Source organism: Strix aluco, chromosome 7, assembly GCF_031877795.1.
Source record: "Strix aluco isolate bStrAlu1 chromosome 7, bStrAlu1.hap1, whole genome shotgun sequence".
In the NCBI taxonomy this organism is placed as follows: Eukaryota; Metazoa; Chordata; class Aves; order Strigiformes; family Strigidae; genus Strix; species Strix aluco.
In genome coordinates this window covers 11,244,637-11,265,986 of record NC_133937.1, presented here as the reverse complement: position 1 = coordinate 11,265,986, position 21,350 = coordinate 11,244,637, and the positions used below count along the sequence as shown (strand labels likewise).

The 21,350-nt window shown below is 41.1% G+C and overlaps 1 protein-coding gene and 1 non-coding gene across 2 annotated transcripts; both read left to right on the top strand.

Annotated features, from left to right (window-relative positions):
* The first annotated feature begins 9 nt into the window (after window positions 1–9).
* On the top strand, window positions 10–18,133 carry LOC141925813 (mitochondrial import inner membrane translocase subunit Tim23). Its single transcript, XM_074830477.1, has 7 exons — window positions 10–184; window positions 774–832; window positions 3,362–3,455; window positions 3,675–3,759; window positions 6,092–6,150; window positions 8,732–8,842; window positions 17,469–18,133. The coding sequence occupies exons 1-7, from the start codon at window positions 88–90 to the stop codon at window positions 17,582–17,584; spliced, it is 621 nt and encodes a 206-aa protein (XP_074686578.1). The 5' UTR covers window positions 10–87; the 3' UTR covers window positions 17,585–18,133.
* LOC141926226 (small nucleolar RNA SNORA74) lies at window positions 5,292–5,494 on the top strand. Its single transcript, XR_012624072.1, has one exon. It is a non-coding gene; the product is annotated as a small nucleolar RNA SNORA74 (small nucleolar RNA).
* Window positions 18,134–21,350: the final 3,217 nt, after the last annotated feature.

Here is a 21,350-nt window from a genome sequence, read left to right as displayed (position 1 = left end):
AGCCGTGCGGGCCGGAAAGCCGCGCGGCGCGTTTTACGGCGGCGCGCGGAGGTCGTTGTTGCGGCGGGCGCGGGGCGCGGCGGCGCCATGGAGGGCGGCGGCAACTCCAAGGGCACGGGCCTCGGCGGCCTCTTCGGCGCCGGTGGCGTCGGGTACTCCCACGCCGACCTGGCTGGGGTGCCACGTGAGTACCGGCGCGTGGGGGAGACCGGTGGGGCCTGCGGCGGCGCCCGCCCTCGGCCCGGTTGGCGGCGCTGGGGCGGGGGGGGGGTGTGGGGGGTAGTATCCGCTTCCCGTCAGAGGCGCCGGGCCGGGCCGGGCCGGGCGGCCGATCCCTGCGGTGGCGGCGCCGCTCGCGGAAATCAACATGGCGTGGCCTGGGTGAAGGGCCGGTCCGGCCGAGCGCGGCCCCCGAGGGGCCGGGCCGCCCCGGCGGCGGGACGCCGCGCCACAGCGCTTCCTCCGGCTGCTCCTGCCGGGGGGCTAGAGCGGGGAGGGAGGCGGCGGCCGCTGCAGCCAGACCCTCGGCGGCGGCCGCCTCCTGCGGCAGGCGCTGGTTAGGGAGACGTCGCGTCCGTCCCATCCGTGCTGCGCCTGTAGCGCTCCCTGAAAATAGGGGGTTGTCGGTCGCTGTCGTATTTTAATCAGTTGTGCGGCAGAATTTTCACTGCTTCCACACACTAGGTCTGCCCCCTTTAACTTACTGGATGTGAAATTGTTACAAGGGAAATTGGTGTTAAAGTGTTCTTGGTTTTTTTTTTTGTTTGTTTCAGTAACTGGAATGAGCCCTTTGTCCCCGTATTTAAACTTGGACCCCAGGTACCTAGTACAGGTGAGAAATCAGCTTGTTTTTCTTGTGTTGAACTTGATTCCATTGTTCGTACAGACATGTGTGAAGACCTCAAAAATCCTGCAGTGCTGTGCAGTGTGTACAGAAGTCTTAAACTGATGAACAGTTGAAAGGAACGATTTTTTCAGTATTGCTCCTAACAAAAGCTTGCAGTGCCATGGCATCTAGGAGGAGAAAACTAGTTTTAGTATAGAGAATAGGTAAAACTGTTGTGTCAATATAAGGCTGCTGCTATTGAAAAGAGGTTTCTCTCCCTACTCTGAGGCGTACAGCCCCAACACACCCTTGCACAGGTTCTGGCATTTGTCACACCCTCCACGGAGGCCCTTCAATCGGTAAGAGCAGCCAGGAACTCTCCACTCCTTTGATGGATTTGCTTTCTGTACTGAGTTTGATCGGTTTACAGAGGTGTTCAGCCAAACCCCAGACCCGATACAGGCTTTGTCATCATATGTGCTGTCATCACAGCAGCAGCAAATTTCACACCACTTTCCTCATGTCATTTCTCAGCTGAAGGGAGACCATCATGAAGTAGAGCTTTCTGTTTTATTCTACAGAACAATGTACCTATGGTACTTATAGAGCTTAATATTAGTTAACATAACATGATGGCCTGTAGGCCACAATAAGGAAAATAAAATAATTTAAAATCCTGTAATGTTTTCCTTTCTCAGCAATATTAACTATAGCTGAAAAGGTTTAAGTTAATCCAATAAGGATGCATGTCAATGATTTTATTTAGTTAATATTTTCTATATATTTATATATATATATTATTATCTGAGAACATTAGACTTTGTAGAAGCAGCACTGAAGGTCAACAGTTGTATCTGCTAATTTGCATGCCTTTTGTTTCATGGTACATGGGGTCACTACTATTTTTGTAAGTGGAAACCTCTGAATGCAGTTCTGGGGGCTGGTTTTTATATTTCTCTTTTGCTAGGAGCTGTTGTAGTCAAGATTACAACATGACATTCCCATAATGGTAGAAAACAGGGGATACACCTTTGAAGTGGATTCACTAGCATGGTCAAAAAAACGCTAAGGGATCATTTAGACCGCTTCCAAAAATACCCTCAAAAGTTCTCTTATTTAGCTAGTATGGGATATCTGGGAACATAGAATCGTAGAACGGTTTGTGTTGGAAGGCACCTTAAAGACCATCTAGTCCCAACCCCCTGTCATGGGCAGGGACACCTTCCACTAGCCCAGGTTGCTCAAAGCCCCGTCCAACCTGGCCTTGAACACTGCCAGGGAGGGGGCAGCCACAGCTTCTCTGGGCAACCTGTGCCAGTGTCTCACCACACTCACAGTAAAGAATTTCTTCCTTATATCTAATCTAAATCTACCCTCTTTCAGTTGAAAACCATTACCCCCATCCTATCCCTACACCCCCATGATAAAGAGTCCCTCCCCAGCTTTCCTGTAGCCCCATTTAAGTATTGGAACTAGTGTATGCACTGAATTTCTCCAAATATGTAGCTACAGGGAAGATAGAAACCATATTATACATTCTGTTTATTGATAAAGCATTCACAATTTTAGAAGTTGTATATTTTCTATGTATTGCCATTCACATTTAGTGCCAAGTATGGACTAAGAAAACCCCTTAGAATGCAATTACTTGAGCCTGCAGTTGTTGCGGTCGTATATCAGTTAAATAGAGGGTCAGTAATACTGTGACTGGAAAACACAGAAACATAAAGAGAGATCTTACCGGTTTAGCACCTTATCAGCATGTGTGCATCTTTTCAGCATCTCATACTGAAAAGTGCTTTGGCGCCCACCTTATCCCTGCACATATGCTAGTTACCAGCCCATTTCTGTAACTTTTTAGACCAGTCTGATTTATGAGAACACAAGCGTGTCACTGTGGGAGAAAGATGCACAAGAAAAATATCAGCCTCATTATTTCATGCCTGACCATTGCTAGTTTTGAGAGGATTCCTGGCTTTTTTTGTGTCTTCAAAATAGGTCACTTAGTGCAAGAAAATACTTCTTTAGATACAAAGGCAGTTTTTCTTTAGCGTCAGGGTAATGGGAAACCTTAATGCATTACTGCATCAGTACAGGTTGCTCAGTGAGGAGGTGGTGCTGCATAATCAGAAAACAGGAAGGATTTTTTAGAGGACAGAAACTGTTGTATTGCCTGCTGCAAGATGTAATAAATAATTAAGCAAATAGTCATTTAAAAAAAAAAACCACCAACAACCCACACAATATGAGTTCCTTGGCTGCCTGATGTAATTTATGAAAAGTTAGGACAGCTAGGGAAAAAAAAAGCTTTCAGTCAGTTTATCTTTCCAAAGTCTTTTTTCATTCTTCTTAAAGTATACACATAGTATATTCCATCTCTGTGCTAGTATAGACAACAGTTTTCCAGAAACACTGGTTGTATCTGTCTTTTCATTGTATAGATTAAAGGAAAAAAATTAATATGGCCTACATTTTGAAGCAGGTACACTTGGAAAATACAAAAGCATATGTTTGATTTGGTTTGTTTTTCTGCAGGATACAGATGAGTTTATCTTGCCCACAGGAGCCAACAAAACTAGAGGCAGATTTGAGCTGGCTTTTTTTACCATTGGAGGATGTTGTATGACAGGTAGGTGGTTGTGTTTTTCACTTTTCACAGCTCTCCAGGTGATACCTATGTACTGCAGTAATTGTTGAGATTGTAAATGTCTTGCTCTGCAGTCTCTTCTTACATAAACAGCTATTTGACTTCAATCTATACGCTGAAGTCTATTCTCAGTATTTGCTTCTAATATTGTTCTTTTCATTCCTCTTCTTAAAAAGTAGTAACTGATATTATGCTAACTAGGGGCAGCATTTGGTGCTCTGAATGGTTTGCGACTTGGCTTGAAGGAGACACAGAATATGGCGTGGTCAAAACCTAGAAATGTACAGTAAGTGTTTAATCTCAAAAAAGTACACCTTAGTAACAAGAGTTGTTTCTTCCATCTTATACAAGGTTAGATATGAATATACTGCAAAAATAAATGTGTCTTTAGTGGGGACAAATGAGAGTCAGTGTTTGTCTTCATCAAGTTATGAAATATTTTGATTTAGAATGATGTTCAGTTCAAGCTTTTTGCTTTTCATATAGGGACAATTGGTATGTCCTCTGACCTCACCTTAAATATTTGAGATTAAATTACTACTTTGATATTTACTAGAAATCTACTTTGCAGTCAAAACAGTGGGTTTTATATGTTGAAATATTCCCAGGAGCAGCACAGTTTGCTTTGAGCTATTTTTTGCAGTCACTTATCTGAGAGTGAGTTCTCCTTTCCCAAACTTTTCAAAACCTGAAAGAGAGTAAAATGCAGAAGTGGGGCCTGCCTGGATTTGCATTGGGGATGACATTGGTGTGTTCTGCTGAGCAAGTGTTGCATGGTGGAGGTTGTTCTAGATTACGGCGTCGATGAACACCCATGGCATTCCCAGGTTTTCACCTTACCTGATTGTTTGAAAGAATGCAGTAAGGATAGGAACACATTTTTCTCTGGCAGTACGCTTCTCCTTCTAGAATTATTTGAAGTTTTCTTATAGTTATATCTAAATTGAAGTGCCTGTGAAGGAGACATGGTAAACTAGAAGAGTGGAATAACTGGAGGAAGCCATTTTCACTCCCCTGATACTTCGGAAAAAGGGAATTTTAGAGGAGGAATTTAATATTTCCTAGTACAGTTTGTACTGGCTCTGCTCCTTTTTAAATTCTGTTTCTGTATTCTTCATCCCCTTTTTTAGTATCTCTAGAGTTAGAACCAAAATATTCCCCCCTATAATTATGACTCTTCAAAAATGTTCTAGATGAACAGAATTGTATTTATGTATTCAGAATGAGCTGAGTCAGACAAACCCATATTTTTAAGTGCAGACTTTGATGGGTCAAGCCCAGCAGGTGGCAGGCAGTGCACATGCTGCCCTTAGTCCTTGCCCTTCAAGGGAAAAGGCCTGTTGAAGGTCACTCCCTTGAAACAGTATATTTAGTTCCATGTTTTCCTAATCAGATACAGTGAAGACACTTGCCTAGCCTAGATAGATTTCCTTCAAATTTATCCTTAATGTACACATACATTTATTTTTATTATTAATTTGAATTTTGCTGTTAATCCCCTGTCATCAAATCTCAGTATGTCATAATTATTAAAATTATGAATTTTCTCATTAATTCAGAATCGATGTAATATTAACAAAATGGGGGGGGGGGGGTGTAATTAGGGGAGATTGTCAATATCCTAGCCTCTTGCATTTTTTCTCTTGTTTCAAAATGAAGTTTTCCATTATTGTTCAGTTCATTACCTAACCATATTCAGTAATGGCCTGTGTCTCCTCCTAATGAAAATTGTAAAAAGGGAAAAATAGTGGAAAATGAACTCAAATCAGAAGGAACATAATGTGTGACACTTTCATTGCTTTAAATGCTAAACTAAATTCCAGTGGTAGTCAACTGTCCAGAGCAGTACTGCGCCTGTGATAGTGTTACACTGCTGGGAGATAAAGATCAGTCATTTCTTCTGGCTGCTGTTGTCACCGTTCTGGAGGCAGCTGATGCCAAAAAGAAATGGCATTGTGCTTCCCTGAGAGCGCGCTAAAGATTTGCTTTCCCTCTTTAGTGCTAGTCCGGAAGCATACATTCAGAAATACTCAGGGTACTTTACCTTTTGTTGAGTACGAAGTTGGACAAATGGAAGTGCAAAAGATTACCTCTTTTCTTCCGGACTTGCTTTAGTTCAGACTTGGTTTTAATACCCACACCATTTGTTCAGGCATCACCATGCTCCCTGCCACATGGCCCCTGTATTGCTTGCACCGTCTAGAAGAGCACTCTAGTTTTCTTGGAGGCCTTTTACCCACTTAAGTCAGCATAGGTGTATCAGTCATTCTCAGTAGCTGTTGTGTAGTCACCACGCAAGGAACATTTATCAGCTAGGGTCAGAAAGTCATTTGAAGGGAAGAGATTGGATTCTTGCTAAGTGGCAAGTTTGACTTCAAAAGAGGAAAATATTTTCTTAAGACTTGACAGGACTAATTTTGCCTTCAATATTGCCTGCGTTACTATTCGTAGTATGTGTAGTAATAGAGGAGATGATGTATTGCCAAGCTGTGTGCTTTTCCTTACTGTTTTGAAGGGGTTTTGATTCCCTATTGCAGTTTTATTAATCAAACGTACAGTGTAAACACATTACACCTACTGTCATAAACACTTTTTATACCCTTTTAACTCCTTTATAGAATTCTAAATATGGTGACAAGGCAAGGAGCATTATGGGCTAACACTCTGGGATCTCTGGGTAAGTGAACTTGTTATTTTGTAGGGAAAACAATTTAAAGATGTAACTGTTTGATGGGAAAGTGTTTTCTCTGAATTTTGGAAAAACTGCAGGTTTTTTTCTTTGGGACATGAAGGCATTTCAGTAGACACTGAAAAGGAAATTAAAGGCTAAAAAAGGATTTGAAGCATAAGTAGCCAAAAGCCTGTAATTAAAACCCCAAATTTTTAGTATATTACAAACAAGAACTCTAGCTATGGAATAACAGGAATAACTGAAAATTATAGATAATGCTTACTTAATAAATTCCGGTTAATTCACAACTTAAGGCAAAAATTCTAATTGAATACTTCTGAAATAACTTTAATAACCTAAGAAGAGACTCAGTGGTCATGTGAGCAACTGCCTGATGTCTTTTCCAGTTAAAGAGTCAACAAAATGCTTATCTCTAGAAGAAATGTGATAGTGACTACAAAGATTTACCCTTTTATGATGGTAGCTTAGCTAGCAAAATCACATATGATACCACCCACTTTAAATCTAAACGTTGCTCATAACTAATATGGGTTAGAAAAAAGAGAAAAGAAAATGTTCAAAAGCCTGATGTATGAGAAAAACTTCTGTGGACTGAGGTTTGGGTGGGGAGGGGGCCCAGGAAATAAAATCACATCGGTTGCCTCGGAAAAACAACTTCAGATGATTTAATAAAAGTCAGTGAAATAACTAATGCCCTAGAAAATAAAAGCACTTTGGCTTCTCCCCTCCCCCAATCTTAAAAGACCTAAGGGTGTTCAGTTACTTTGAAAGGAGAAATCCAAAACCCATGAAATTATTTTGAAGAAGATTAATGATGGAACTCATTGCCCAACAAAGTGGTAATAGAAGAGAAATTAGCAATATTTAAAAGAGAGATTACACCATGTTATAAACCAGTCTGCATATATTTGAATTTTGAAAAATGCATCAAACTATAGGCTGTTGCATTTATTACATTTTGTTTCAGTCTTATTTCTAAAGAGTAGATTAGCCTGTCATTTAACTCAGACATCAGCTTTTGAGGTATAATATAGAGGTCATGGTTAGAGATGGGATTCTGAACTACAGTGAGAATGGCACTTTTCATAAGAGGTGCATATTGCCTGGTGAGTTTTGTGGTGGAATTTTTTTTTTCCTTTCCTTATTTTCTATTCCAAATCTAATCAAAACATGCCTGAAAACTGAGATGCTGGCACACTGCAGTTCAAGGTTCCAGGTTAAGTGACACATTAACAGGTTTTTTCAGCTGTGTTTGAAGAAAGATTACTCAGGAAAATGTTTGTGCATTCCAGTAACAAATTGTAATTTTTCTTATAAAATACAACCTCCCAAGTCACAGTGTTAGGCAGAACTTGATATTTTTGGATTTGGCATAGCTCTGCCTTGTCCTAGCTAACAGAGAAGTTCCTTTCAAGGAGCTGAAGTATTTTTGCATCTTCTTTCACTTGTGCAGCATTTCTGTACCTCAAACGTTCCTTTTGTCACTACTGACAATTTTTGTCATTCTGTTCCTGGACAGAGGTAGCAACATCTGTGTTAAACTATTTTTAAAAATGTCATGGAATTCAGCTTTTCCTTCCCCTCATTGCTAATACTACATGCTACTAAGACAAGGTAAAATACCATTGCCTATGCTGAATGGAGAAAGATGCTACTGTTCAACTCATCAACATTAATATGGTTGCTTACGAAGGATTTGCATGCTTTTTAGCAGAAGTAAAGATTTCAAATTCTTGGAGGACAAGGGATGAATTAAAGTGGCATGGTGTCTTTATCACTCTAAAATGATGACATACTCTACTGTTCTTTGTCGGCATGAAATGTGATTATATCAGGAGGGTTGAGGATGCGGGTGCCTTCTCCCTTCATCAAAATGCGTAGATTATATATGCATCCTTGATAAAAGCCTGTGCATTTCTCTTTCTAATCTTTTCCAGGACAGTCCCCAAAGTTCTCCCAAAGCAAAAGGTCCTCTGGAGACAAAGTTTTCACATGCAGGCAGAGGTGAAGCAGCTGTAGATGTCAAATCCCAAGCAATCTGATAGTCATTTATAAGGGAAATGTAGCCCATTGTACTTCAGCCCTTGATGACATGATCTCAGTGCTGCATTTAACTTGCATTTTGTCTCGGTCACACGTGGGCAACAATTTTCTCTGCTACCTAGAAAGTGTTGTTGAGTTTAGTTTCATGCCATCCACAGAAGACAGTATAAAGCTTGCCAGTGCAAAGCTAAGCCCTCAAAAATTTTTTAAACAAATTTGAACTAGCAAAATGGGCTTAACAGTGCTTCATATGATGTATTTATCAGGTCTTGAGGCAATACTAGATGCTGCTTTATAACCAAACTACAGCTAGAGAAAGAAAAATTATGTGTAAAACAGAAATAGGTCTGGAAAAAAACACCAAAGATGGGGTTTTGCAGACGATTCTTCCCCTTTAAATAAACAGAAAATCTGTGCTTCAGGAGTATAGTCTAAATAGTTACACCGAGCCTGGATTCTAAGTCTTGTGTCTCAGAGAATGGGAGTTTTAACTTGAATTTTTTAATATTTTTTTCTTTCCCAGCTCTACTTTACAGTGCATTCGGAGTCATCATTGAAAAAACACGAGGTGCAGAAGATGACCTGAACACCATAGCTGCTGGAACATTGACAGGAATGCTATACAAAAGCACTGGTAGAGCAAAATGTTTCTAATTTTCCTTTTCTTTTGCTTTCTCGTAGTTATTAGGATTGTCATTACTTTCACTAAATACTGTCCTGCTCTGAAAATTGGCTCTGTAAAAATGGTACACTAGGAACTAAGACCTGTTAGTTCAATATCCCCTAACACACACATTGTTTTTCACACAGCTGAGACTACATAATGAAAACTTGCACTTAAAAAAAATTCCAGCTGAATTAAATTGGATTCTTTTCAACTTGCCTGGGACTAACAGTAATCATGAGAGCCAAGTTATGTCTGTTATATATACACACTGAATAAATACTCAAATGTTTACTCAGATTTATAGTGAGATTGTATAAAATACATACCCAGCTCATTTTTAGCCATGTTTTTCAGGTATAGCAGGAATAAAACCACTAGTTTCTCAAGTCTATGAGTAGATGCAGGCAAATGGGAACTACCTTCCAAAGTGAAGGGGGACAGGGGAGGAATACACAGAACACAGCTTCACTGCATCAAGATGAAACTTCTTACAAGTGATGCATGTAACGGTACCTGGAGCTACAAAAAGCTACACATGTAGAGAAACTGATAGATTTATGAAGTTATTACTTAGCTGTTTGTGAAACTTGTCTTGTGGTAGGACTCTAGTCTTTGCATAGTGGTCAAAACCAACAATGTTATTTGAGAACAGCATGGATTTAAGGTTAGTTTGCTGATGCATACCGAGTTGTTTGCAGAAGAGAGGGTCTGAGCTTCATCAGCAAAACGCCTGTTAACACATATTCCAAGCTCAACATTTGGAGGGATCATCTTTTTTAGACTGACGTTACCACAGGAAAAAAGTATAAGTTTTAAGTACCTTGATAAAGGTTTGTCTATGATTCAGCTGTATTTTACTAAGGAGATACTTCTAGAATTATCCTATGTACTTTTGTGTCTCTAACTGAGCCTCAGTGTCTTAGAAGTGTTCCTGAATGCCAGCTTTATATATGGGGCAAAACAGTTTGAGAAATCATACTTTCCTGTTGGCCTAAACTAATTGAAACCAAAAATAATTGGCTTGAGCAGCCTTCATAAATACTAGCTTGTGCACTTAACCTTGCAAGAGCACATAGCTCTCTTGTAATCATTTACTTACTTGGGATTTCATGAGTGATATGAGAGATTACCGACAACAGCTGGATAGGGTAGCAGTGTAGAAATCTAACATTTTCTGTAGGAAGTTGCTAAGGAGAACTACCATCTTATACTCCAGAAGAAGCTTCCCCCTTGCTTTTCAGAAGTACAGAGCTGGCATTATGTGTAATCCTTTTTTGGCACAGTGCAACCATGGATAACTACTCCAGTCACATGCACAGTCATCTGACAGTACAAAAATGTTTCTTACCAGAGCACAGTGAGACTTCTGTTTTGTAACATAAGATCTACTGACCTGATAGTAGCACTGATAAGGGTAAATGTAGTCAGTAAGTCTGTATTCATTACAGTATTATATTTCAAGTATGTGTCATGCATATGAACTGTAGTGCACAGAAACTCAAAAGAAATATATTTTTCACCATATGCAGGAAATTAGAGACTCACAGCAGACCTTAAAGGTCAAGGATTAGTTCTGGAAGTTAAAAAGATGATACTTGCATCTGTTTGAAGAATTTCATTCCAATCTTATTTTCCTTTTTTTCTTTCATGCTCTGTCCCTCTTGCTGCTTCTCCCGTGCTTCCTTTTCTGTCACCTTGTACTAGAATGCCCTTCATAATTCTGTGTGGTAAAGCTTCCCTCTCAGTTATGCCTTTACCCAGCATCAATATAGATTTACCTAAAAAATTCGTGAATATTTAAACCATATGCAAATGTTGAGTTCACATCTGTGACATATATCAAGATGGCAATCATTTCCTGTGTTACACAGAATACCATGTTGGCATTAAAAAAGGAACATTTGAAAGCCATCTGGGACGTTTCTGTTATAAACCCCGTATTTTAGTGTCGGCTGAAAGCTCCCACAAACATGCCATTTCAAATCAAGGCTGTTCTGTAATCTACAAAGGGTGAATACAGAGTTGGAGGCAGTGCTGTTCAATTACACAGTTTTCCCACTTCCATCATTCCCATTTTGTAAAGAGATCAGGAACTTATTTAAGAAGAAACTGTATGAAGTACGGCAGGTTTTTTTATTGTGACTTTCTGGTCGATGTTTAAATGTAGTACTGATGGAAAAAAATCACATCAGCAACCTGCTGCACTGAAAAATACTTGTGTACACTACAAAGCCTAGATTGAATTTCTGAGACAAATTATTAAGCCTTTGCTGAGGGGGTTGAGTGGACAGGAAAAAAAATAGTGGGGAAACTTGAAGACTGAGATTTGTCGCCCCAAACTGGTCCCAGTTTTCACAGTTCGTCCTTGTAGAAATGTTAATGATTACCAAAATGCCAGCAGTCGATCAAAAAAGGCTTTGCAAAATGAGCAAGTTCTAAAGCCATTAGATTGTGAGCATTTTTGTGCAAGGCTACTTAACACACAACTTGTGTGTGAGAAGGTAAGGGAGCATTAAAAAGTCCACAGGTGAGGACTCTGGAAGTTCAGCCCCCCTGTGTTCACTGGAAGTGGCATTAAGGCACTGACAGTTCCACAATGCAAGCAACTAAAGCGCTTAAGCCCCCAAGACTTCTGATGGTCCTCCTTGAAGTGAGTCAGATACTGTTAATTTGCCATTATAAATCAAGTGTTTGCTGGAATCCATCTCAGCATACTGTATGGCTTAGGTTAACAGAGCTTGAGTTGAGTTTGAAAGTAAAACTGATTTGAGGAGCTTTGAAACAGTATAATAGTTGATCCCTTTGACCAAAGTGATCTCTAGCTTTCACATTTATTTGAAATGAAATTTAATACCAAGATTACTTACTAGATTTTAGCCCAAATGCAGCAATGTGAGTATGGTGTTAACTTGTTACACTAGACTTGCAACTTTAACAACTCACAACTTAAACTGAATGTTCTGGATAGAAGTTGAACAAGTGAAGGAAAACCATATGTAGTAGAAATGTTGTTGCAACTTTGTCAATCCTGTTTGAGTTTTGCTAAAAAGGAGCCTGATATCCTAAGTCGGCAAGGATGGCTTTTGCATTTAATAAGATATTATTCAATTTCAAGCAAAGGCAGAAATTAAGATCTGTTATGCCAAGTTTTTTCTGATAAATGTTACAAAGCACAAATACTAACATACCTTAAAACAAATATTTAGCCCTCTTGCATGAATTTTTCACCTCTTTTCTAAATCAAAACATCTTTATTTTGTTTTCTCATAATTGTCTCAGTCTCCGAAAGGAGCAAAAATCAGAAAGATGATTGTCACTGTGCACTGTGCCGCTGTTATTCCCTCCCACCATGAAAATGCACGTGGTTCCAGCCATATCACAAAGGTACAGCTAGCTGAGGATCTTACACTCCTTAAGCACACAGGGTTGATCACTCAGGAAAAAGATACTGAGCTAGGTGGGACTTCGGTCTGAGCCAGTGTGACAGCCATTAATTTCTCATTGAAATTCCTGACAGAGACTTCCGTAAGCAAGAAGGTTAAATAACCTTTACCCCTTATCTAAGGGTTATACAGGTTGGAGATGTTCTTTTTCTTAGACAATTTTTTTTCCCCTCTTGAGGTTAGGGAAAACAGGAAGAAAAACAAAGTAATGCTTTGGACAAACTAAATTATTTTATAGTACTTCTGTACAGTAGGAACCCAGTACTAGATAGAGCATCTCATGCCTTTTGCACAGTAGATGTTACATAATTTGGTGTAAAACAGTGTGCATCTGAAAAGAAAGGAATTGCACACTAGCAATAGCTGAAGGGAGTAGTTGTCATTTTAAGACCTCAGAACACAACTTTGAAAAGTCAATACATTATGAATTAATTAAGAAGGGCTAAATGTTTTATTGCTAGCAGTAAAGTCTGTCCAGAGCTAAAGATCAGTTTTGTGACATTCAGTGGGTAGGAGTTCAGGGCAGTTGTGTTAGCTAACTACTTGAGATATAAAAGCCTCTTCGCTTTGGGCTTAATTTGTGTTTTTCTTTGGGCCAGGCAGGGTTTTTTTTCTTGTTTCTGTTTGGTGGGGAGGAGGAGAGAGGAGCTTTTTGCAGATTGATGCAGATATGGCCCTGGGATATCTTAATTTTCTTCATTATTTGAAGAAAAGCAAGTAAAGGATTTGCTTCTGAACTTTGAAGTTCAGAGCTGTCAGGCTTTTTAGAAATTAAGAACCTATGTTAAAACCTGCATTTAATGTAACAGGTCTATAGGACTATTAATCAAATGGTGTTTACTGAAAAGATTTTGTTTCAGGGCCGAAATAAGAAAGAGATAAGGGCAAACTACAAGCAGGCACTACAGGTAATAGCTTGTTGAGACTTTCTTTGTTACTTGAGGGTTAATATGGAAGAATAGGCATAGCCACTGACAGCAGTGGTGCTGCCTTCTGCCCAGCTCTGCTAAGCAGGAACAGTGAGCTAAGTTCTCAGTGCTGCAGGGATTTGCAGGGTTCTTGCTGCCATTTACAACAGCTGAAGTAGTCTCCTGTCAGTCAGGTGCTGCTGCTTTCACTCAGTGAGAAAACAGGGAATTCTAATAATGTTTGCAAAGTTAAACAGCTCTGATATTTATAAACTTTTAAATTAAATTGTAAATTCCTACTGTTTTTCTAATTTAACCTTCACACCACAGTAACTACAGGAAATTTTCCCTGTTTCAAGCTTTGTTGTTTCTGTATTTTAACTACAATACTGTTTTAGCTGCAGCAGTTATGAAAGTGGAACATGATTTTCTGGAATGTATCTTGTTTCCAAAAAGAAGTTTATCAGTTTTCTCATTCTCACAATTTCTGTACCCACAGACTGTGCCCACACTTAAAAGATTTCATAAAATGACCCCCATGGAGCAGCATGAGGAAGCCATTTGAATTTTCTGTTGACATAGGACCACCCACAGATGTTCAAACAAATGTCTGCCTGATGGTTCAGGGGGTCTGGTCAGCTACCACTGTGCTTGAATTTTGAGCAAAACTGAGGTTGCCTTGTACATTTGAAAAGTCAAGCCCTCTAAACCATTTAAAAATATTTTTGTTCCTGGAAGCCCCAAAGGAAGAGAAACTGTGCATTCAGAGTATCTGAGAGAGAGATTAGAAGATGCAAAATTAGTTACAACTTAACTATGATGCTTCTTTTACAACTTAACTATTACACTTCGTTTGGCATAAATAAGTGGGTTTGGGTTTTCAGTTAAGGTATTTCTGATGGTTGCTGTGGATGTTTCTTGCTTTAAACATCCCAGGATAGTGGAGTAACATTCTGAAAATAGAGACAGTGAGGTCCTAAATGGAAAATTTTGCCCTCATGTTATGCAGTATAGCTAATGGTTTTACCTACTATACAAGACAAATTCAGTGTTAGGAGTGGATCATGCCATGAAAGAATGCAAAGCTGTGCTATTAGAATGCTGTGTGTCATTGCACAGTGTACTCTGAAATCTGTTTTAAATGCATAGGAGAGGGACAGTACTCTGTGGTGAAAGGGTGCAGCAGCTAAAGCCAAATGGAGAACTAAATTCTCGTTTAGAGAGCATCAGATACATCTTTGGAAACCCATAGCAGCTTCTCAACTATTGCGCAAGTTGCCCGATCTCAAAATACCAGCTTTCATGTCTGTCGGCTTGGACTCTAAGTTATCTTACTCAGTCATGCAAGATTAGAGGCTCATGACCATGTTTCTAGCAGGGTTTGTCAAGGCAGACTTGGTATCAGAGGCTCACAGAGAGTGATGGCAAAGGAGGGGTGGGAACGTGTTCTATCATGCAAACACAGCTGGGATGGGAATGGAGAATTTTATGGTTTTTTTAACAAGGTAATCTTCTCAGAGGGCTTAATATTTCCTGCCCAGCAACCAGGCTGCATTCTACAGTGCATTACTATTTGATGTCTGCCACAGACCTGGAGGTGTTTACTCAAATGCAAATCTAACCAGTTAGGGAAAGGAAAGTTTTTTTCTCTCCCTTTTTTTTTGTCATTACTGTGGATAGTTCAGAAACTAGGTGCGACTGCTACAAAACAAGTTACTGGTAAAATTTTGTAGCAGACCTATAGAGAACCTGGTAAGAAACATTTCTTACATGTATTCTTCTTGGATTTTTTCTAACTCACTCAGTAATGCAGCTGTAGCAACTGCAAAAGTTTAGTTCCTGTTTGTGAAACAGACTTCCACTGAAACATCTTCTCCAGCAAAGTCCCTAAGTTGTCTGCAAGACCTACAGATTGCTTTAGGCCCAGTGGTTGACACTTTGTAAGTGGATTCAGAGCTGCCACCGTCACTTGGCTGACCTCAGCACATGAAAATATTAGCGCTTTTTTGTATTAGGATCAGTATGTCAGAGCAGCACTGTGTCCAAGGCTGCATGGATGCTAGAAAGTAGCTCAGCTATCCAAATTAAAGAAGATACTTTTCTTGTACAACCTTAACTTCCCAGAATCTGGAACCAGGCTTGATCAGCCTTCAATCTACCTTTCTTCCATAGGAAGAATAGTATTTTAAGGGAAAAGGAGAGTAATTGAGCCTGGGGGCTGAGGGAAGAGTCTACAGGAATAGTCATAGCTCTGTACTGCATTGCACTCTGTGAGAATGTTCCGCATTTCATGCATTTCCCTGTACACCAGAATGGTTAGGAGCCCTCTTTGGAGATTTCTTCTGGGAGCAATTGCTTCCTAATATAAACAGCAGAAAATCAAGCTCTCTAATGTTTCATTCATTTTTCCCAAAAGTCATGAGGGGTTAGTATTTTTACAGATTATCTCAAATATTTGTTTCACAGAAAGTGTCCTTTAAATTTCACCTGTGGCTTTTTGCCAGAAGCTGCTTGCACATGGTTAGTTCTGTGTACCCAGCTGCAACCCCTTCACGTGAAAAGCTTTTTGTGCAACAAAATTCAGGATGAATTATCAAAAATAGAAGTCTACATTCACATTCCTTAAATCCTGATTTAGGCACATAGGTGCATAATCAGTACAGCTTAGAGCTGTTGAGTTCTCAACAGTGAACTCAGGCTTATATCCCAGAAAACCCTTGAATCCTCACAACTGGTCTGGCAATGAAATTTCTAGAAACTATGGCTAGACATGACCTCTAGTACCAAGTCCAACTTCTGCTATCACTTCTGCAGTTTCTTGTTTTCATTACGTGCCTGGGCAATGTGAGTGGGTTCAACAGCTAAAATGAAATCCATTTGATCTTGCAGCATGGGTAAGGCAGTCTCAGTCTAGCTGACACCAACAGCTTTTGCCCCAGTAAAGCCTAAATGCAATTGTGTGAGACAACTTTATGACACCCAATGGGGAAAAAAAAAATAAAAAAAAAAATCACTGATTACTGAGATGCATTTCTTTTCAAGTTTGAGGAACCTGAATTCCAGTGTCAAGTTTTAGCAATAAAGTGGGCAGGTTTTATCTGGCTGTAAGCAGAAACTGGCCTTGTTCTATATACTGTACACATTATCTAACTTGCTTTGGCTGGGATTGATAAACATTGCAGAATCAAACTCCGTGAGTCTTTCTAGTGTGGAGGGTCATACTCTCAGGTGTTCCTGGGCATTTATAGCACATTCCCCAGCTTCACTAAGGCACTTTGTACTACTGAGGAATAGAAGCAGCCTGCTTTTTAGTAAAAGCAACAGAAGGCTCTATTTCTGCCCCTGTACATCGCAACCCTCATGGGTGGAATGGAGTTGTGATGTCATCTGACTCTTAGCTCCAGCCAGGTGTGCTGGCTGCTGATATTAGCCAGACCTGCCTTGTATTTTTACCTTCACAACTTGCAGAAGCTTCAAGTCTTGAGTGGGCAGTTTAAAAAATATATATAATTTTTTAATCACCTGTGTGTCTCAGTTTTTGCCATTGCAAGATGATAATATTGAAGATTAATAATAGTAAGAATACAGAAAGCTGTTCAATGTATGTCCTGGTAAATTCTTTCTAGTTGATCCCTTTCATCTATTTGTTTTTCAAAGGGCTTTAAAATTCCCAAGACATAAAGGCAGTGTGCCATTTGCATGATGGCCCTCATGAATCTCTGGTGCCCAAGGTCATGTCCATATCAGCTGCTGTTGTGTCCACCTATTTCCCTCCTGCCCTTTCTCCTTCCTTCCAAACCTAGTTACCACAACTGACAAGCATGATTATTATTCCTCTTCTGAAATCCTAAATGGAGGAGAACTTGGAGCAGGAAGAGATCATCTCTTTCTGTAAACACCTGCATTGAGGACAGGTGCAGTAGATAAAGTAGGACTTCAGAAAACCTGTCTTTGCTTTGAGTATTCTGTAGTGGTTCACTCAGGCAGTAGTGCTGACATAGTTTGAGGGGGAGTCATACCAGCAGAATTAGTGTCAGGATCAGGAATGACCTCTCTTGAGCCTGACAGTAGGTTTGAGTAGGTAGAATTAGCACAGGTACCCTTTCTGAAAAGCTACTCAAAAAAGAAAAACTGTGTTTCATTGAGATTCCTCTGGATTTGAAAAGCTTATTGGAAGTTGCTGTAGCTGACCATATCTTCAGATGCAACTTTAATGGGTTTTAATCTGTTTCTTTTTTGCAGGTGGTATGCGTGGGATAGCACGAGGTGGTATTGCAGGTCTGACGCTTACTGGCCTCTACGCTCTCTATAACAACTGGGAGCACATGAAGGGCTCCATAGCCCGGCAGTCCCTCTGAGCAGGGCAGCCAGCGCTGGACGGAGGACACGCTTGCATAGTCACCAAGCAAAGCAGTTGTGAGATCTGTCTGGTGCCCCTTCCTATTTTATTTACAATTAGTGTGAAACCGAAGGAAGCTATGCTGGGAGGAACCTCTTGACACCGTGTAGCTGGACTGGCCCTTTCCTTCCCACCAGCCAGTTGCTGGAGAGGCAGCAATATTTGTTGGACCTGCAAGTGAGCAGAGTGGCCACCGAGATAGCATCTCCCTGACACGCTCACCAGCTAGCCCTGGGCCAGAGCTACGAGGCATGCTCAAGTTCCACAGCTGTACCTGCGGCACTACCAGGTTTGTTCGGTTGCGTGTACTACAAGGGTAGCGCCGCATAATAAAGTCTGTGTCCATAGAGCTCTTCACTGCAGCCTGTCAGCCTGCATCGCCCCGCCAGCCAGCGCCCGCGCAGCGGGAGCCTTAAGTAGCAATGGCACAGGGCAAGGCTTGTTATCCTGACAGCACGGGGTAAGCTGTAAAAAGGGACATCATCATTAATAAAAAGGGTGGTACTTACATAGTAGTCTTTCTGTGCTTTGCTGTTCCTACTGCTGATAAGACAAAAATGTGCTGCACCAGGGACTTATTTACAGTTTTGTTTTGAAGAACCACTGTGATAAAATTCTGCAGGAGTTAGTGGGTGGGGGGAAGTGAACTAACAGGCTGATTGTCTCCTGATGCGAGGTGATGGTGAGGCATACCAGGGCTTGACTCCACTCCCTTATTTGCTCTAATAAATAAGGAACTGGTTGTTTCTGGAGGAGGTACAATTGCTGTTGCAGAACAGCTGCCACTGGATTATCAAAACACTTGGGTGCTCCAGGATCTTGGAACTTTTTTAGCCAACAGTTAGAAACCAAACAATCTAAATAATCCTCTCATTACCTATTACAGGAGTTTTAATCAGTGACAAGCTTTCTCCCACAAGTAACATTTATAAGTTATTGGCAGAATGAAGAGATGTGATGAACCTACACCATCTCCAGTGTTAAAATTAAACCATGTACCATCTATTATTTGCAGATAAATTAAACAGGAAGTTGCGGATTAGTTCAGTAATTGTATAACAGCTCATTCCTTTTGTTTTTAAATAGTCTGTGAACAATTATGCAGGTCTGAGACAGTGCAAAGGCAGGTAAGGGAAAAGCAAGAAACTTCTCAGTAGATAACTTAATACAAAACAAGAGTTTGCTTTACTTGAATTCTTCCTACTGAAACAGCTCTTGATAACTATGTTGCACTCAAGAAAATAGAAACAGAAAAACAGTAAAAGGAAGGTCATAGCTCTTACCTTCCTCTAAGAAGAAATTCAGCTTTGTTCAAAGAGAAGTATCTTTAAGAGGAGGTTACCTCTGAGACTAGCTTTTTATAGAGCATGAGCACTAGCTAATGAGCCTTCACAGTTGAACTCAATTAGCTTTGCTTGGATACTAAGTCAAAGTAGATGCTTTATGCCAGCACTTAACTAGATGTAGCATAAAGGTTTTAGCAGGCTGCCTGTTACTGTTGTGGTGTCAGAGCCAGACCTTGTAGCATGCATTTTTTTGAGGGCCATGCCACCAAAGAAACTGTCCGACTCACAGGCTGCAGAAAGGTGACAGAGGCACCAGTTGCTGCCAGGTGCTCAGTGCTGTTGGGTGGGACATCAGGAAAATGTGTGCAGTTTCTTCCTGAGCTGCTTGTTCTCTCCACATTGGCATAGGTGAGTTCCTCCCTGCCCATGTTTCTTTGTCACTGTTAATAGGACTTCACTGCTGCACGCTTGGCAATGCTGGATGAAGGATTAATAGCAAATTAGGGGCTGATGGTGGTGGAGGGTTGATTTTGAAGCGTCAGGAACTTTACAATGTGTCTTTTAGTTTTGCTAGAGACTTCTTCAGGACTGAAATACTACCCAGGAGGTCTCTGCCCCTAATTGAAGTGGGAAAGCTGTGAAGCATAAAAGTCTTTCTTCCTTTAGGTGCACTGGAGATAATGTAGGCACAAACTTTTTTAAGTTCAAAGTTGCCACAACCTCAAGGCTAGGCTGATTCTTGAGACAACTCAGCATGTTATCTGGTCTGCAATAACCTCAAATTGCCTGGAATTGCTTACCTCAGGGGCAGAGCTGAGTGCATTTTTGTGAAATGGCTGTGTTTCTACGGCTATTAAAAGCTTTGGTTCATAACCTGTTTGTATATGTGTGATTCATAGCTTCATATATGAGTGATCCATAGCTTGAGCTATGAAATACAACCAGCAGGGAGGCAGCAGGGAGGGAGGTGAATCGTAAATATGGAATACAGAGAAGATCTTTCTGATGTTCTATGTCAAGACTTACTGTGTTTGCAATTTAATGGTGAACAATCAGTATAAAGTTGCTAGTTAAAGCTATGACCAGAAGTGTATCTTTCAGTAGGAATAAAAAAGAAGAAAAATCAAGTTGCAAAACAGGGTTTGGCAAGCAAGTTATAGTCCTCCCATGCAGCATTACATAAATGTGAGCACGGGATACCTCAGCGATCTTGAAGAGCAGTGTTTTATCCTCTTGCATATGGCATCTGGTTTTGCTGATAGATCTGTGACAGCTTTCCACGCTGTGGCAGCAATGAGGGAGTCTGAGATAACAGGTGTAACTAAATCTTGTAAAGCTGCTCTTGTGTAGTCTTTGGGACAGAGAAAGGCAATTTCACCATTCCCTGTCAGCAGGTGACTTCTCTTACGGTTGGAGTTATTTCTTGAAAAATCACTAGTCATATGGTAGGAATCTCCAGCTTCCTCAATGCAGCAGAAGCTGCTTTTGAAAACAGGAGGGAAATGGATGCTAGGGCAGAGAAAAATGATCCAGTGTTCATAGCTTGTTTCCTCTGACCTAACCTGGGACTGAAAAAGGTGGGGGGAAAAGTCTTATTTTGTGCTTTAACAGGTTACCCCTGTGCTTAGTAAATTCTAGATAGGAAAGGGGTGTGTTTTAGACAGAGCTTTGTATAATCTGTGAGTATTGGCCTGTGCTGGTGGATGCCAGGCACCGCAGGGACACCAAAGGGTGCTGCAGCTTCTTCTGGTACTTTCACAGCATCAGTACGGCCTCGTGTTCCATGGGTGCCTCTTGCCCCTCTGTCAGCCCCCTCTCCCTGTCCTGTGGGCGCCGCTGCCAGCCTGACACCACAGCAGGTTGGAGGCCGAGGAGCCCCAGGAGCGCTGGGAGCAGCCCGGCTCCAGGCCGGCACTTGCGAGGGCAGGCCCCTGCTGCCAGCCCTGCAGCCCTGACTCACCTTTGCAAAGGCTCGTCCAAGTGAGGACACGGCAGTTGCTCTTGGCTCCCCAAGCCTGCACTGCTGCCAGGAGCCTGCTGCCCGCAGCAGCTCTTGGGGCAGGGATGCAGCTGGCCCTCACTGGGCATGCTCTCACCCCTGGCATTAGCCACAAAACCCCACGCTGCCACTGATACGTGATGTGACCACAGAGCATTTCAGTTACTTTGCACAGAAGCAAGGAGGATTCATGTGTTACAGAAACCCAGCTGAAGGAGAAGTGGGAGGTAACTGCTCCAGCTCCACGGGGAGGGAAAGAAGAATTCAGCATTTTGGAGAGGACCCCGTTCCTTGGTACAATCCGGTAAACTTCAGATTGCACAAAAGATCTCCAACTGTTATCCAGAGAAGCCAGGAATAGCACGCTCTGCTCCTGCTACTCTGTCTTCCTTGTCTTTAAAAGACCTGAGGTATTTTTTACCCTGTCTTTGAAAGTTAAA

Bases quoted from the DNA above. Each gene is read 5' to 3' on its own strand.
- LOC141925813 (XM_074830477.1), top strand. From the start codon at position 88: ATGGAGGGCGGCGGCAACTCCAAGGGCACGGGCCTCGGCGGCCTCTTC. The intron at 185-773 runs GTGAGTACCGGC...TGTTTGTTTCAG, and splicing joins CGACCTGGCTGGGGTGCCAC to TAACTGGAATGAGCCCTTTG. The intron at 3,760-6,091 runs GTAAGTGTTTAA...ACTCCTTTATAG, and splicing joins TCAAAACCTAGAAATGTACA to AATTCTAAATATGGTGACAA.